Source organism: Pantherophis guttatus, chromosome 6, assembly GCF_059756535.1.
Source record: "Pantherophis guttatus breed Tessera chromosome 6, ASM5975653v1, whole genome shotgun sequence".
Taxonomy (NCBI): domain Eukaryota; kingdom Metazoa; phylum Chordata; class Lepidosauria; order Squamata; family Colubridae; genus Pantherophis; species Pantherophis guttatus.
Genome location: NC_142068.1, coordinates 32,890,848 through 32,905,952, shown reverse-complemented (window position 1 = coordinate 32,905,952; position 15,105 = coordinate 32,890,848). Strand labels below are relative to the sequence as shown.

The following is a 15,105-nucleotide window of genomic DNA, read 5'->3' as shown; positions in this document are numbered from 1 at the left end:
ATATTTATGCAGTCTTTAAGCATATTGAGATTAATATGCTAACTGAAATCATAGGTATTTGCATTTTCTGATTTTCAATTTTCCACAAAGCCCATATTTTTGCCTTCGATCACATTTAAAAATATATAATAATAATTTATAGCAATCCATGTGATTTGAATCCAATGTTGGAGAGATATATGCATCTGTAAGGCCTCTGATGTGGGCACAACATCTGCTATATTTGTTTTTATTATACAATGAAACTGATCTAAATAGGTCTAAAAAGAGTACTGTATGAATGAAATTAACATCTCAAAATCTTTCTCATTATAGCTGACATCAAAACATTTCCAGAAGTATTCATAATTTATGTAACCCGGGGTTTTCTTCAATTCTGCTTTAGCAAACTATGATGCGGGGGGTGGGTATTTTGAGAGTCTAGTAACTAGGCCTCAGCTTCTTGCACAAACTTTCTTTGTCTGGTCTATGTTCAATGCAACTATTTCTGATATTATTGTGTGGTAAATGGGTAAGTGATGGAGTAAGGGATTTCTTTGAAAACATTTTGCTTTTTATCCAAGAAGCTTCTCCAGTTCTAGCTGAAAAAGCTTCTTGGATGAGAAGCAAAATGTTTTCAAGGAAAAAACAAAACAAAGTCCAGTTGCCTTTTGAACAGCACCTTTGGGTCAAATTCCAATTCTTCAACATCATTTATTAAGGGGCTGCCTCCTGGTTACACAATTTAAACCCATCAGATGGCAACAGAAACAAAGGAAAACTCATCTACCTCTTTACTGCCACCTGGTGGCCAGTTGGTTGATACATTGACCATTTAATAGGTCATTTTGGAGAAATTATGTGGAGATACTGAAGAACTCCATAATGGAACATTACTTTCACCACATCAAAAGGTCTACTTTTTTTATGTGACAATTACATCTATCACAAATTCAGGTACCTTGCAACCAGGAAAGATGAACTCTTTGTTACCATCCAATAGACTCTGAGATCTTGTGAGAACAATTAAAAAAATTATTTGGATAGAGTGCCCAGACTTTACAAGCACCAACCTGATATATGTCCTTTACAATGATTGGTAGTAACTTTTTCCATTCTTTCCATTGCTCTTTCAAATTTAATTCAGGGAAAATGATAAATAACTACCCTTATTAGGTCTTGTGGAATTCCTATATAGGCAGCCCCACACCATGGCCAAGATGTACATTATGCCTACACTGTGATTTCTGCCAATAATTTCCTCCTGGTTTCAAATTGGGAAAGAAAGCATGGCAAAGCAGTTGTGTGGATGAGCCTACAGGCAGGTAATACACAACTGAGTACAAGGAGCTCGTGTCACTGGCTTAACAAAAGAACTCACATGCTGCCCATTCTTATTCAGTAACAGCTGAATGGGTCTGCTTTCTTTGTACAGATAAATATTGATAGGGTAATCTCCATAGGAGAATCTCCATAGACATTGATAGGTTAAGGAGGAATGAAAGGAAGAATGTCAGCCGAACCAGTGGTGGGCTTCAAATTTTTTAACAACCGGTTTTCTGCCCTAATGACTGGCTGGGTGGGCGTGGCTGGGTAGTCATGAGACTGGGTGGGCATGTGACTGGGTGGGCGTGCACTTCTTTGCCTAAAAGATAGCCTATCTCTTTTGCTCCCACTGGACTACTGAGTTAAAAGCTGCCTCTAGACATTCATTTTAATAAGATTTTAGAAACCTGCAGTTGAAAGTTCTTCCTGTCTCCTTAACCTGAAGACTCAGTTTCATTTGGAATTTAATCCCAAACTGATTGCCCTTTTAGCTTTTCTCTTGATACTTTTCCAAAATCCATCCCTAAGAAGTCACATCTCTCTCTCTCTCTCTCTCTCTCTCTCTCTCTCTCTCTCTCTCTCCCTCTCCCTCCCTCCTTCCCTCCCTCTCTCTCTCTCTCTCTCTCTCTCTCTCTCTCTCTCTCTCTCTCTCTCTCTCTCACACACACACACACACACACACACACAATTTAAGCAAATTTCCTTGTTTTGGAGACTTTAGAATCACAGGCTAGAAGGTACCTTGGAGGTCTCAAGGCAGAAGATCTCATACATACACAAGTTCACAGACATCCCGGCTTTGGCTGCAAGAACTGCAGGCAGCCTTCCCTGCCACACACTTCTTCCTCCCTGTGCTACAGGTGGGAGGCCCAAGAGAAAGCACCTGGTCTGGGCACACAGCCCTCCACGATGGAGCCCTTCCCGTGGAGCAAAGTAAGAACTTACTGATCCATCCTGAGGGTAAGCTGCAGAGTTGTGGTGGCAGCACTCTGGGTGGGCAGCCCTCGGGAGAGAAATTTTCTCTCAGGCCTCCCTCCCATCAAGATGTTGCTTGATCTTGCGGCCACTTCTTGAGGCTCTTGTTGGTGTTGGGCATGCCTTGGGCACTCGGGGAAATGCTCCATCTGCTCTCCGGGCCGGCAGCTGTTTCTCTCCACTGCTGCTCTTGCAGGGAGGCATCTTGTGCAGCACAGTGAAATTTAGCAGCCATGAGCCACTGCTTTCCTCTAAATCCCACCCACAAAACACTGCAGCAGAGAAAAGCAGCTAGGTTGAATGTTGTTTCTCGCTCGCTGCTGCAGGCCCACAGCGCTTTCTGGATGGGACTTACAGGACCCAAAGTGGCGGCTCACGGCTGCTAAATTTTGCTATGCTGCAAAAGATGCCTCCCAGCAAGAGCAGCAGCGGAGAGAAACAGCTACTGACCTGGAGAGCACATGGAGCCGCTCTACATGTTCTCTGGGTCAGCAGCTGCTTCTGTCCACTGCTGCTCTTGCTGGGAGGCACAGCAGAATTTAGCAGCTGTGAGCTGCCACTTTCTTCTAAGTCCCATCTGGAAAATGCTGCAGCAGAGAGAAGCAGCCAGGTTGAATGCTGTTTCTCTCTGCCACAGCACTTTCCGGATAGGACTTACATGACCCAAAGTGGTGGCTCACGGCTGCTAAATTCCATTGTGCTGCACAAGAAGCTCTCCCAGCAAGAGCAGCAGTGGAGAAAAACAGCTACAGACCCAGAAAGCACATGGAGCATCTTCACAAGTGACCAAGGCTCGCCCAACACCAAGGACTGGAAGAAGTGGCTGCAATATCTGAGAGATGCCAGAGATTCAACCCGGCTGCTTTTCTCTGCTGCAGTGCTTTCCGCACGGGACTTCTTACAGGTAAGAACTTTATCCAAGCCATTTCGCCTCCTTGCTCCCACCCCACCCCCACTGGCCCACGTTGCCTCCCTGTGGTCCTTTGTCTGAGAGTGGCAGGCCGCAGGCTGGATAAATTGCTTCAGCCTGGGTGGTGTAGTTTGAGGCCAGAGGGGGGCATGCAGGTGGCACGTGGGCAGAGGTCCCGGGGAAGGCCAGAGTCAGGGACTGCCATGTCCTCCAAGCCACAACCCAAGGCAAAGAGTGAGTGGGCAGCATGCAGGTGGAAGGATGGCGAGAGCCAGGCCTGAAAGGTGGCCAAGCGTCGCTTAGTCCACCCTGAAGCGACCCTTCGGCTGAGTGCCTTACCTTCGCGGGCAGCTGGGGTGAGCAGAGCGGGAGAGATCAGCTGGGCCACATGGCCAGCGTGGTAGGCCACAGTGAAGGCAGGCAAGCGGGCAAGGCACGGAGATCACCTGGGCCATGTAGTCTGGGTGAGTGAGCCAGAGAGTAGCTGGGCACGGAGATGACAATAGCCACTGGCCAAGGTAGGTGAGGTGAGATAGGGTGGGGTGGGGTGGAGCAGGGTGGGGTGGGGCAGAGCAGGGTGGGGTGGGTGGAGCTAGCCAGTGGTGGGATTTGTCAGTTCGCCAAACTGCACAGAATCATAACAACCAGTTTGCTCAAACCGGTCCGAACCGGCAGCAACGCACCTCTGAGCCAAACCCTTAATCTGTACCTGCTCTTTTTCTATCTTTCATTCTATTTTTAATCAGTCACTTAATCAGTTGTTAATATAGTACATACTTTTCAACTTAAGCAGGACACTACCACTGGTATTTGTTTAGCTAGGATATTGTGCAATTGCAAATGGAATTAATTAAAAGTAATAATATTAGCATCAGCTAATGGCATCACATCAAGCAGAATTTTTAAAAATATTCTGACTTTACTATTGCTGGCCCCACTGTTGGTAATTCTGTTAAGGCCATGTTCTCATCTGTACTCAAAAATATACCCTAGCATTGTATCTGGGTTTTGATTGTGCAATGCTGGAAGAAAGAAGACTCGCTTATTATTGAAGAATGGATAAGATGCTATATCCTGTATTTGCTCTGGAAAGTCGTGGTGGGGGGGGAGGTCGGGGCAGGAGGGGGAAGGAGTGAAGGGAAAACATAAGTAAAGAATCTGGAGAGATTCTTGGAGTTTACGTAACTGTTTTTTTTTTCTAAAAAAGAGGTTGTTAATTTGTAAATGTGATTGTACAATCCATATATGGAAAGATGGCAAATGGTCTACCTAGCATCATGTTTGCTCTGGCTTTATCTTGTCCTTGATCCATGACTGAAAGAGGCTTAAGTCATTCTTAGCTGTACTAGCATTAAAGTTGTCTTTCCATTGAAAAGCAGTATCAAACATATCACATTTCTTGGTTTTGCTACCGTTATTTTGCAGAAAAGGTAGTTTAAGGGTGATGACTAGATGGAGAGGCAATAGAGATTGAATAGGGCTCAAGAATTTCATACCATAGCTTTTTGCTGATTTAAGGATGGGTGGATAACTCTGTAATTTATTGATGGGAAAAGCCCTAAGAATGCGGATTGTCTCCATAAATCTTAATATTTTTTAATGTTCAATTTATCTACATGGATTGGTTGTAGTATATGATTCTCTTACCACACTATTATTTTTCTCTTCATGGGTTTCAGGATTTATTTATACTGCCATAAATAGATTGGTTACAGCAGCATGCATGTACAAAATAAAAAATACAATTATTTTCTAATTCCATTACCCCCACCAGTAAAACAGTTAGCAAAATAAATTTCCCATTTAAATGTACTTTTGAATGTATAGAGACCCTATTGGGATTAATTTGGACAGAAAGATGGAGGAACTAAAGAGCATATTCTGTTGTGCAAGTAAAATTCTATTCTCACAACTTTGGATATTGCCCTCGGTGACTTTATAGCATATTAATTCTATTTACAAACACAGGATTTTTTAAGAAATGAAATGCTCTTTTCAAATTCAGAGTTACTGAAATAAATTGAAGAAACATGACTGAAGTGTATTATATTTATTTATTTAACCAGTAAAGGCTCTTAGCAACTTGCCAAATTCTGTGCTGAGGAGGAAAAAAAATATGTGAATTCATGCCAAAATGTGGGAAATTCATTTTGGACATGAAGTTCATTTGTAAGCTTTCTCTGTATCAAGGCATTTTATGTCATATCTACAGTATCTGGGTCATTGGGGCCTTCAATAGACTTTGAGGAAAACATGACTTTTCAGTAGTAAAACATGCAATTACATAGTGTGATCTGAAAATTCTGTGATATAGTTTATAAGCGTAATCATCCCTCCTCCCTCTCCTACCCATTGATAAATTGAAATTCAGGAGAAGTTTAATGCAAGGTTTAGAGGACTAATGGAATATAACATGATAAATTATGACTGTGAAATTTGATGCCCTCCAGATGTTTTAGACCACAAGTCTAATAATTCCTAGCCAAAGGGACAATGAATAGTTGGAGACATCATACTGACAACAACAAAGGTATATATTGTCAATACCATTTTCCCACAATTGTAACATATGGCTATTAAAGCTGGACCACTGGACATGTTGAATGAAATAAAAACAAGGTTTTTGAATTGTGGTGCTGGAGAAAATTGAGCTTCTTTTGGACTATAAAGAGAAGAAATAATTTAACAGTAAACAAAGAAAAAAGAAAGAAATTACTGGAAGCGTTAGTAATGAACCTAAAACTTGAATACATATAATTCCAGGTAAGAATCATTGAAAAAGACATTGTTAATTGGAGGAATCAAAAGCAATAAAAAAAGAAACTGACAGAACAAAAGCTAATAAATAAAGTCACTGGTCTAGATCTCTCAGTTTAGTAGGAAAGTAACTGTGTCTACCCCTTTGTGTCTCTATGACACAAAATAACAAAGCTTACCTGACTTTCGATTCTGGATGTTATCATGAGAACCCTTATAAAAAAAATTTCTGCCTCACCATAACCCACATGTTGAGGATCATATGATTAGCAATTTACCTTCATAGAATTCAAAGGTCAGCTGGAGTTCATATTCTACATATATGAGTCTCTCTCTCTCTCTCTCTCTCTCTCTCTCTCTCTCTCTCTCTCTCTCTCTCTCTCTCTCTCTCTCTCTCTCTCTCTCACACACACACACACACACACACACACACACACACACACACACACCACAGGCAGAATTATTTTTTTTAACAATTTTAGGAATTCTTTTCTCTCTCCAGGGGTACAAACATGATAGTTCTTCCTTCCTTCCTATCTATTTACTAATACTTTAAGGATACATTACTTATCTTAAAATGAATACCACTCAGGACAAAGTAAAAAAAAAAAAGAAGGAATTCCAATATTGCATTAAATGAATACAATAAATCTAAACAACTTTAAATGCAGCATTTAATTAAGAGAAGGTGAAGCAAGTTTCATATAACCTAAACATATCATTTGATATGTTTCATATCAAAACATAACATTGGAACAGCCAGCTTCAGAATGTTTGGTGAAGTACTGAAAAAAGCCTTCTGGGAGCTGTTTTTCAGGTATCATGCACCTGTTGGAGTCGGAATCTTTGGGGAAGATGAGCTCTGGCTCTGTTGGCCTTGGAGGAAACTGGGGAAGGGCAGAGCCAGTCCAGACAAGGCTTTTCTGAATTAGTAAGGCCTGCAGACAGAGAGAGCTCAGGAGAAGAGCAATGACTACACCTTCCCGATCCGAAAGCAAGGAGGGAAGAGAGATGGCAAGATCAACACAGATTGAACCTGCTAAGAGGGAGGAGAGTACCCCGCCCCCTTTCACAAGGCACACCTGGGGACTGAGATGTAAGGAGATGCAGATGGGAGGGGCATTTGTCGGGAACAAGCATTGAATCTGTGGAGCCTTGTGTACACTTGCCAAAGCCTGGAGATTGCTGTATGTCTTGTGGGGCTTGCCCAGTTTGCCTGCTTTGCTGAACTTCTTGGTCTGGATACTGTTTAGCTAACCTGGCTTATTGGGCTGCTGCCCCTGGTTGCTGTTGATTTATCTGGTTTATTGGATTGCTGGCCCTGGTTGTTGTTTGGTCAACCTGGGTTGCTGGACTACTTGCAGCTGGAAGCTTCTGAAGGTGTGTGTGAGAGCTTTGCTCCAGGACTTGTAGTCAATGTGGGAACGTTTGGGGGCACAGTAGGAACAATAAAGGGGAGTTAGTCCTGTTCTCTGGTTGTGTTGCTTTTGTGCCACATCCCAAGTCATCACATCAGGTATGGTTACGATGTTCCACATCTGGGCATCAAAACTCTGGAATCGTTGTTAGATGGTAGTAGAAGGTGAGGAAAACAGTAACCTTGTCTTTCATGATTATTACAAGTATTTTATTGGGCTTTTAAGGAAAACAAAAAATGAAGGTTTTCGGGTTAAGAGTAGGTGTTTAATTGTCCCTTGTACTGTGTGCTGTTCTCCTTCCTGAGTTGAACTGCACAGCAGATTACCTCTGTAGTAGTTCCAAAAGCTGGTAAATCGATGAGGCAGAATAGAAAACAGCAAACCTGTTATTTTTCTTTTAATTGTCCTTTTCCCTTATACACTATAATCATGAAAAGAAATAGCAGAATGTAATTTCATATTTCCACTTACCCAATAAGGAGGGGAAAAAAGGGACCCTGATTATTGATAACAGATAAGTATAGTATCTACATTAAACTACAGAAGCCACATTTTCGTTGAAAACTCTGCTGTTCCTTTGAACTCCAAAAATATCTTCTTTGAAAAATTTCTTAGGTAGTTAAATTTATTTACAGCTAGCTCAGCTGGAGCAACCCAAAGCTCTTTTCAACCCTGAACCCCTGGATACTGAAAGAGAGTTTGTATGTTTGCTAGGATAAAAAAAATAATGTTGCACTTATTTTTCTGGTTCTTTGGGTTGCCCTGTTTAATCACATAGTAGCAGTTCTGAGTTCAAGAAAATTGTATCCCCGAGAGAAACTTCCAAATATCTGGGCTCAGTAGTTTCTTTTCCAATTCCTATTCAAACTTCCTTCAACAGTCTGCTAACTCTCTCACCAGCAGGGTCATCTCAGAAGTATTTTCCCCACTCTTGAAATCCCAAGTCATATTTTGTTATGAACAAACTTAACTGATTTTCTTGGTTTCCGTATCAAAGTCTGAATAATCTATTATCTAAAAATAATCATAGAGATATACAATTCACAACCAGATTAAATACATAAATAAGAACAAAAGCTATTGAACTCAATAGAAATGAGTGCCCCACTTAGATTTATTTTTTTTCATGGGGGCAATGTAGCCTACCCCTGTCTTACACAGCCAGGTAGCTCTTAAAAGGTCAGGACATTTTAAACCTCAAACACAAATACACAATTCAACAACCTTTTGTCTTGTAAAAGTCCATTTCTTCTCTTCATTTTTGAGTCAATTTCTTCCTGATAGCATCAACCCAAATCTAAGCGTGCTACTCATTGGTTATTCCACTCATGATCCACTCCTCCACTCCATGGATCGCACACTGTTGTGCTCCTCACTTTCTTGGCTTAAATCATCTTTCCAGATAGCATTGGGTTCATTTCCTTCATGGATAGAATTTTCTCAAGCTGCAAGCAGACATGCCAGCAGGGCATAATGCCAGGAAAAGCCTTGTACAGTCTCCTTTTACCTCTTGCTCATGAGTCACCTTCCTGGCACTCCAAGAGGAATGCTGTGTCTCTCATTTCCCTTTTGTAATTTTAAATTAGTTAGGGTTAGAATGGTTCGGCCTCCTGTCAGATTTGTTTTAGGATGTCATGGTTGTTATCCTGACTTGGAATTAGCTCTTGTTCTTCCCTTTTCATTCCATTTTTTTATAAACATTATATTGTATTTGCTATTCTGTTTGGTCTTATTGTATACCTCTTAGAGCAGGGGTGTCAAACTCATGTTGTCACGGTGGCATCACGTGATGTATCAGGACTTTTTCCCCCTTCCCTAACCTGGGCATAGGTGTGGCCAGCAAGTGACACATCTGGCCCACAGGCCGGGAGTTTGACAACCCTATCTAGAGTTTAGAGATGGGTGGTGCCTAAATTTTAAATGTTACATTAATTAAATTAAATTGACTGACTCCTTTATTCTCCTATCTCACCTGAAAACTTTGACTTATTTTTATTTCCTCAGGTGATGTCCATATTTGCTTAATGATTACCATTAAACAGGTTGTAAAATCAGGTGTGATCACATGGTGACTGCTTAGTGACTGGCATGACTTACGACCATAATTCTGGGTTTGATTGTAGTCATAAATTGAGGATAGTGGTAGTTTCATAACAGCCAATTTATTTCTGTGCTTCTTATAGTACACCTGTATATGCCTATACCAGTTTCATTCATCTCAGTAGTGCTACTGCAACTTGTGAAATACAACATTCTTTACCTTTATTTAAAATTTTCTGAATAAATTTGGACCCAAATTATATATTAACTTTCAAACATAGGTATGTGGAAGCTCATATTCCCTAACCCTTCTATACACACTGAACAATGTACATAGTAAAACCATTTTTTAAAAAGGAAAGATGTGGAAAATTCTATCTGGAGTAAAGATGAGGAGGACAAAATTTGAATGCTACCATTCTTTAAGCTACAATCCCAGTTCCAGTCTGGATGGGATTGTGTTTCAGGACTATCTGAAAAACTATCTATTTTTTGTGTTCTTATAAGCTCCTACTTGGGACACTTGGTGTTCTGTCAGTCTATTTTTCAATTGCCTCCAATTTTTCCAAGCATTAGGAGTTTTGTATTTTATTGCAAAATGCAATATTGAATCTTTAATTTCATGATTAGGGTTTCCAGACAGCCTTCTGGCTGTACTTTATTTAATATTGAATTATACAAAATGTACAATTTAAAAAATGTATTGCAAGAAAATAATATGAACTCAGTATTGTTTTTGTATAGTTGGAAGAAAGGGGCATTTATTTCAGATATATGGTCTATATATGAATGTAGAAAATATGTACTTAAAGGTAAAGGTTCCCCTCAAGCATATGTGCTAGTCCTTCCCGACTATAGGGGGTGGCGCTCATTTCCATTTCAAAGCCAAAGAGCCAGCACTGTCCCAAAACATCTCCGTGGTCATGTGGTCGGCATGACTAAATGCCAAAGGTGCAGGGAACGCTGTTACCTTCCCACCAAAGGTAGCCCCTATTTTTCTACTTGCATTTTTTAAACAGTGCTTTCAAACTGCTAGGTTGGCAGAAGCTGGGACAAGTAATGGGAGCTCACCCCATTATGCAGCACTAGGGATTCGAACTGCTGAACTGTCGATCTTTCAATCGACAAGCTCAGCATCTTAGCCACTGAGCCACCACATTCCCTATCATGAAAAATTGGTGTTTTGCAAACATGTTAGTGCAGGGGTGGCTATTGACTTATTTATGTTTATTCTTCACTCAACAGATTCTTGCTGTAATTTGGCAGGAATCATCTTGGATAGGTTTCTATATCTAAAAGAAAACCATGGAGAGTGTGACTTATCATTAAACATGGCTATTGACTAGGGTGGGTTATTCGTGGGAGTTTATGTGCTAGCACAGAAAGAATATTGCCCTTGACAGAAATGTCAAAGTATTAACACAACATTGTAAGTTTTTCTCAGTCAAAGAGATTGCTAACTCTCCATTCCATTGCCAATAGGACACTAAATATCCTACAAAGAGACACATACAGGGTGTCTCATATACACATTTGAACCATTCATGCTAAAAGTTTTCAGAAATGTGCAGAATAGCAATAGCAATAACACTTAGACTTACAATATATACCGCTTCACAGTGTTTTACAGCCCTCTCTAAGCGCTTTACAGAGTCAGCCTATTGCCCCCAACAATCTGAGCCCTCATTTTACCCCCCTCAGAAGGATGGAAGGCTGAGTCAACCTTGAGCCTGGTGAGATTCGATCTGCTAAACTGCTGGCAGCCAGTGATCAGCAGAAGTAGCCTCCAGTACTGAATTCTAAACAGTGCGCCACCGTGGCTCTTGATTGCTTACTTATGTCAGTAACATTTCATAATTTTTACCATGATTGTTGTGTGCAGAATTGCTGTAGTCCTTTGTTTGTTTCATTTATATACTGCTGTAAGCTACACAGTTTAAACATGCAACAATGTATGAAGAAAATACCATAGTAATGAAAATCAAATATTAAAGCAAGAATAATAAATAATGCAAAAATAGCAAATAGAGAGCAGCAACTCCAATCCTCCAATGCCTTTCAGAACAGTTCCAATTTATCTGTTTCCAGAATACTGCTCATAAGATTGCTATTGGGTTGGGGTGCAACTGAGAAACATTACCTGATAAATTCTTCATTCTTCACTTCAAAAAATGGAGAACTATTCTTGGGGCAAAGGATCATAGTACCTCCAGTTTGGTTTGGGTTTGAGATGTAAAGATCTGTATCACCAACATATTGATAGTATTGCTGTGTCCTATTTCAATTTAGGAGTGCAGCGATACACCGATTTTTTTTACAGATGTACAGCCCCTGTGAATATCTTATTGGGATACCCCAACTAATTTAGGAGCATTTTTTTAAAACATTCTATGTTTACCAGCCTTAGTCCTCAAATCAGATCCTTCGCCAACCTTAGTCCTCAAATCAGATCCTTCGTCCATCTCTGTTAGACTCAACTCAAGGAATACTGAATTTTGGAACCAAAGCGCCGTACATATTTCTTCAGGAAGAATTATTCCAAGACAAGCCAAACAATTTTTGATATCTCAACTAACATAATCCCCAAGCGGAAAAGGAAGGGGTCCTTGAGAAAATAGGAATCAGAAGGCAAGTTCATCCCAGAAGATTAAGTACTTTCTTCCTCTCTTTTTAAGATATCTGTCTTTTTAAAGCTCCTTTTTGGGGCAATGCCCCAATTTCCCTTCTCATTAGCTTGTGACCACATTTTTCCAAATAAGAAGTGCTCCCTTGTCCTTCTTTTTGCTTTCCCTCTGTTCTTCCTAATATTACTATTCCTATAGAGCTTTAACAACAGCAAAAGAATATCACAGATCTTTTAAAATAAATTATAAAATATTTATACCCCAGTCTCCCTAGAAGAAAAGAGGGGCATTTTTCTTTTTGTTTTGTTTTGTTTAATGAAAGGTCTTCATATATTCATTCAGAAAAGGAAAATTAGTCTGGTAACGTGATATGAAGGAAGAATGTTTATTTTATTCAGTGATCTTCTATATTAAGCATGCGGGTACAATCAATTAACCTTTATGCTACTGATTGTATTGCATTTTCTGTGTGTGGCATAAAATGACATTGTACACCAGGTGAGAAAATGCCAGGTGCTACCACAGTGCATTTCAAACCATTCTATCTTCAACATGCTATAAAGCATTTAACATAATGCTTAAATGGCAAGCTGAGGGGAGCTAAAGAAAGGAAGGACCTTTTCAAAGAATGGAGAGGTGCAGATTTGGATAAACCTGAAGGTCATTTCATACAATCTTTCTTAGAAGGAGGCATGTGACATCTAAAGAAAGCTTATTTATTAATCCATGCTGTTTATGGCATAGTATAGAAAACTCCATGAACTGGAAATGTGTTTCAGACAGCATTTAAGTTTTCTTTCTTTCTTTCTTTCTTTCTTTCTTTCTTTCTTTCTTTCTTTTTCTTTCCTTCCTTCCTTCCTTCCTTCCTTCCTTCCTTCCTTCCTTCCTTCCTTTCTTTCTTTCTTTCTTTCTTTCTTTCTTTCTTTCTTTCTTTCTTTCTTACATTTATGTAGTCATCCATCTTATATCAAATTCTGCATAAGATTGCTTTAATTTCCATTTCATGAAATCCAAACCTGTGGAAGTTGAATGCATACTAATTGCCCACTTATCTGATTAGTTTGGGCATAAAATAAGTCTTGGCTGAGTCCAGTAGTTGAAAATCACCATACTTTAGACTCACATAAAAAAGTCATCTGTCTTTTCCATATATTTTGCATAGGAGAAAAGGTGATGTTCTACATGTCTATGGAGATTTAGATACTAATTTAGCCCATTAACATAGGTTATGAGTGGAATAGATTTGGAAATATTTGAAAAATAACATGTACAATTAGGTCATTCCACAGATAAAATTGCATTCACTTCGGTAAAAAAAGGCTATTTAGGCACATGTTAATGATGTTCACTGTGCCTTATTGAGAAAAAAATGGAATAATTCGAATAACAAGACAACAACATCATTTTGTAAGGTTTTTGTGTTGTCCAGTTCTTAACAAGAACTTTAAATCATTATGGGAGGAGGGGGAGTTGGAGGTGAGTAAGATGCCACAGGGGAAAAAATTGGCAAGAGCCAGATTTGATCTTAAGTGCATGTACTCTTTCCATTCCTTGTTCAGCATAGAAAAGAATTCTGGATTAGATGTTTGGATGATACCATATGAGTAGTCTTATGTTCATAAAGTATGAACAGACAATATCATTTTTGATTAAACATTGCCACATCTAAGCAATCAGTGAACTTGGTGAGTTATTTCCACTATGTTTCATTAAATATAACTTTCAGCACACAAAATAGTTCTGGAGAACTTACATAAAAGATCAATCATCAAAACAGAATAGGCATTTTCCAACAAGTATTTTGAAAATACACAATGTTTTTATTAATTTTCTGATTAATGTGTATTGTCTTTGCCTTATAGTATCCACCAAGCCAAGGCCTCACAGTGATGAATACACAAAGAAGGTTCCTCCCCCAAAGCCAAAGCGGAATCCAAACACTCAACTAAGTGCATCTTTTGATGAAACGTATATCAAAAAGCATGGCTCCATAAAGTCTGTGCTAAGTAGAGATGCTTCTTTGACCCAAGTCAGCAGTCCTGCTCTAGATACAGAGGAAGAAGAGCCAGTTTATATTGAAATGGTTGGAAATATATTAAGAGACTTCAAAAAAGACGAGGAAGATCAAAATGAGGCAGTATATGAAGAAATGAAATACCCCATCTTTGAGGATGGAGGCCAAGATTCAAAGTGTCCATGTGAGTTTGACCATCATAGCTGTTCCTCTCAGTGTGCTACTCCCACAGTGCCTGACCTTGATTTCACCAAGTCCTCAGTGCCATCCACTCCCAAAGGTGTGATTTGTGATATCCCACCACCATTTCCAAATTTGCTTTCTCATAGACCACCGCTCTTGGTATTCCCACCTGCACCAGTACAATGTTCCCCAAATTCTGACGAATCTCCTTTAACACCTTTGGAAGTCACAAAGCTTCCCGTATTAGAAAATGTGTGTTATATTAAACAGCAAAGTGGAGCTTCTCCATCCTCACTGCCACCTCATACTCCAAGTCATCAAAAACTAGAGAAAGATCAGACAGCTTCCCATGGAACTACTACTCAAGGGCACTCCTCTTCACCTCCACATCCTTCTACCCTATACAGAACACAGTCTCCCCATGGCTATTCAAAAAGCCATTCAGCCTCTCCCTCTCCTGTGAGTATGGGTCGGTCACTTACTCCTTTAAGTCTCAAAAGACCTCCTCCTTATGATTCTGTACATTCAGGAAGTCTCTCAAGAAGTTCTCCATCAGTGCCTCATTCTACTGCCAGAAACATATTGCAAGAAGGAGGGAAAATGGTAAATGCCTCTGTCAATACCTACGGGTCATCATCACAGAGTACTTCACGTTCTAGAACACCAACTAGTCCTCTGGAGGAATTAACCAGCCTTTTTACCTCAGGACGAAGCTTACTGAGGAAATCTTCCAGTGGAAGAAAATCTAAAGAGCCTGCAGAAAGTAAGTGTCACCTATTCTTTTAAAATAATTATTTTTTTATGAAACATCCAACAGTGAAACTTATATCTTACATATATTTTGACATGCCTTTCTAACATGAGCTGAATTTCTAATAG

General features: G+C 39.8%; 1 protein-coding gene across 2 annotated transcripts in view; it reads left to right on the top strand.

The window, feature by feature from the left end:
• Positions 1-15,105, top strand: part of NYAP2 (neuronal tyrosine-phosphorylated phosphoinositide-3-kinase adaptor 2) — a 133,741-nt gene that overhangs the window by 70,723 nt on the left and 47,913 nt on the right. For both annotated transcript variants that reach the window (XM_034439380.3, XM_034439379.3), the window contains exon 4: positions 13,892-14,989. In XM_034439380.3, the coding sequence (XP_034295271.2) occupies positions 13,892-14,989 (1,098 nt within the window). The remainder of the gene's footprint in view (positions 1-13,891; positions 14,990-15,105) is intronic.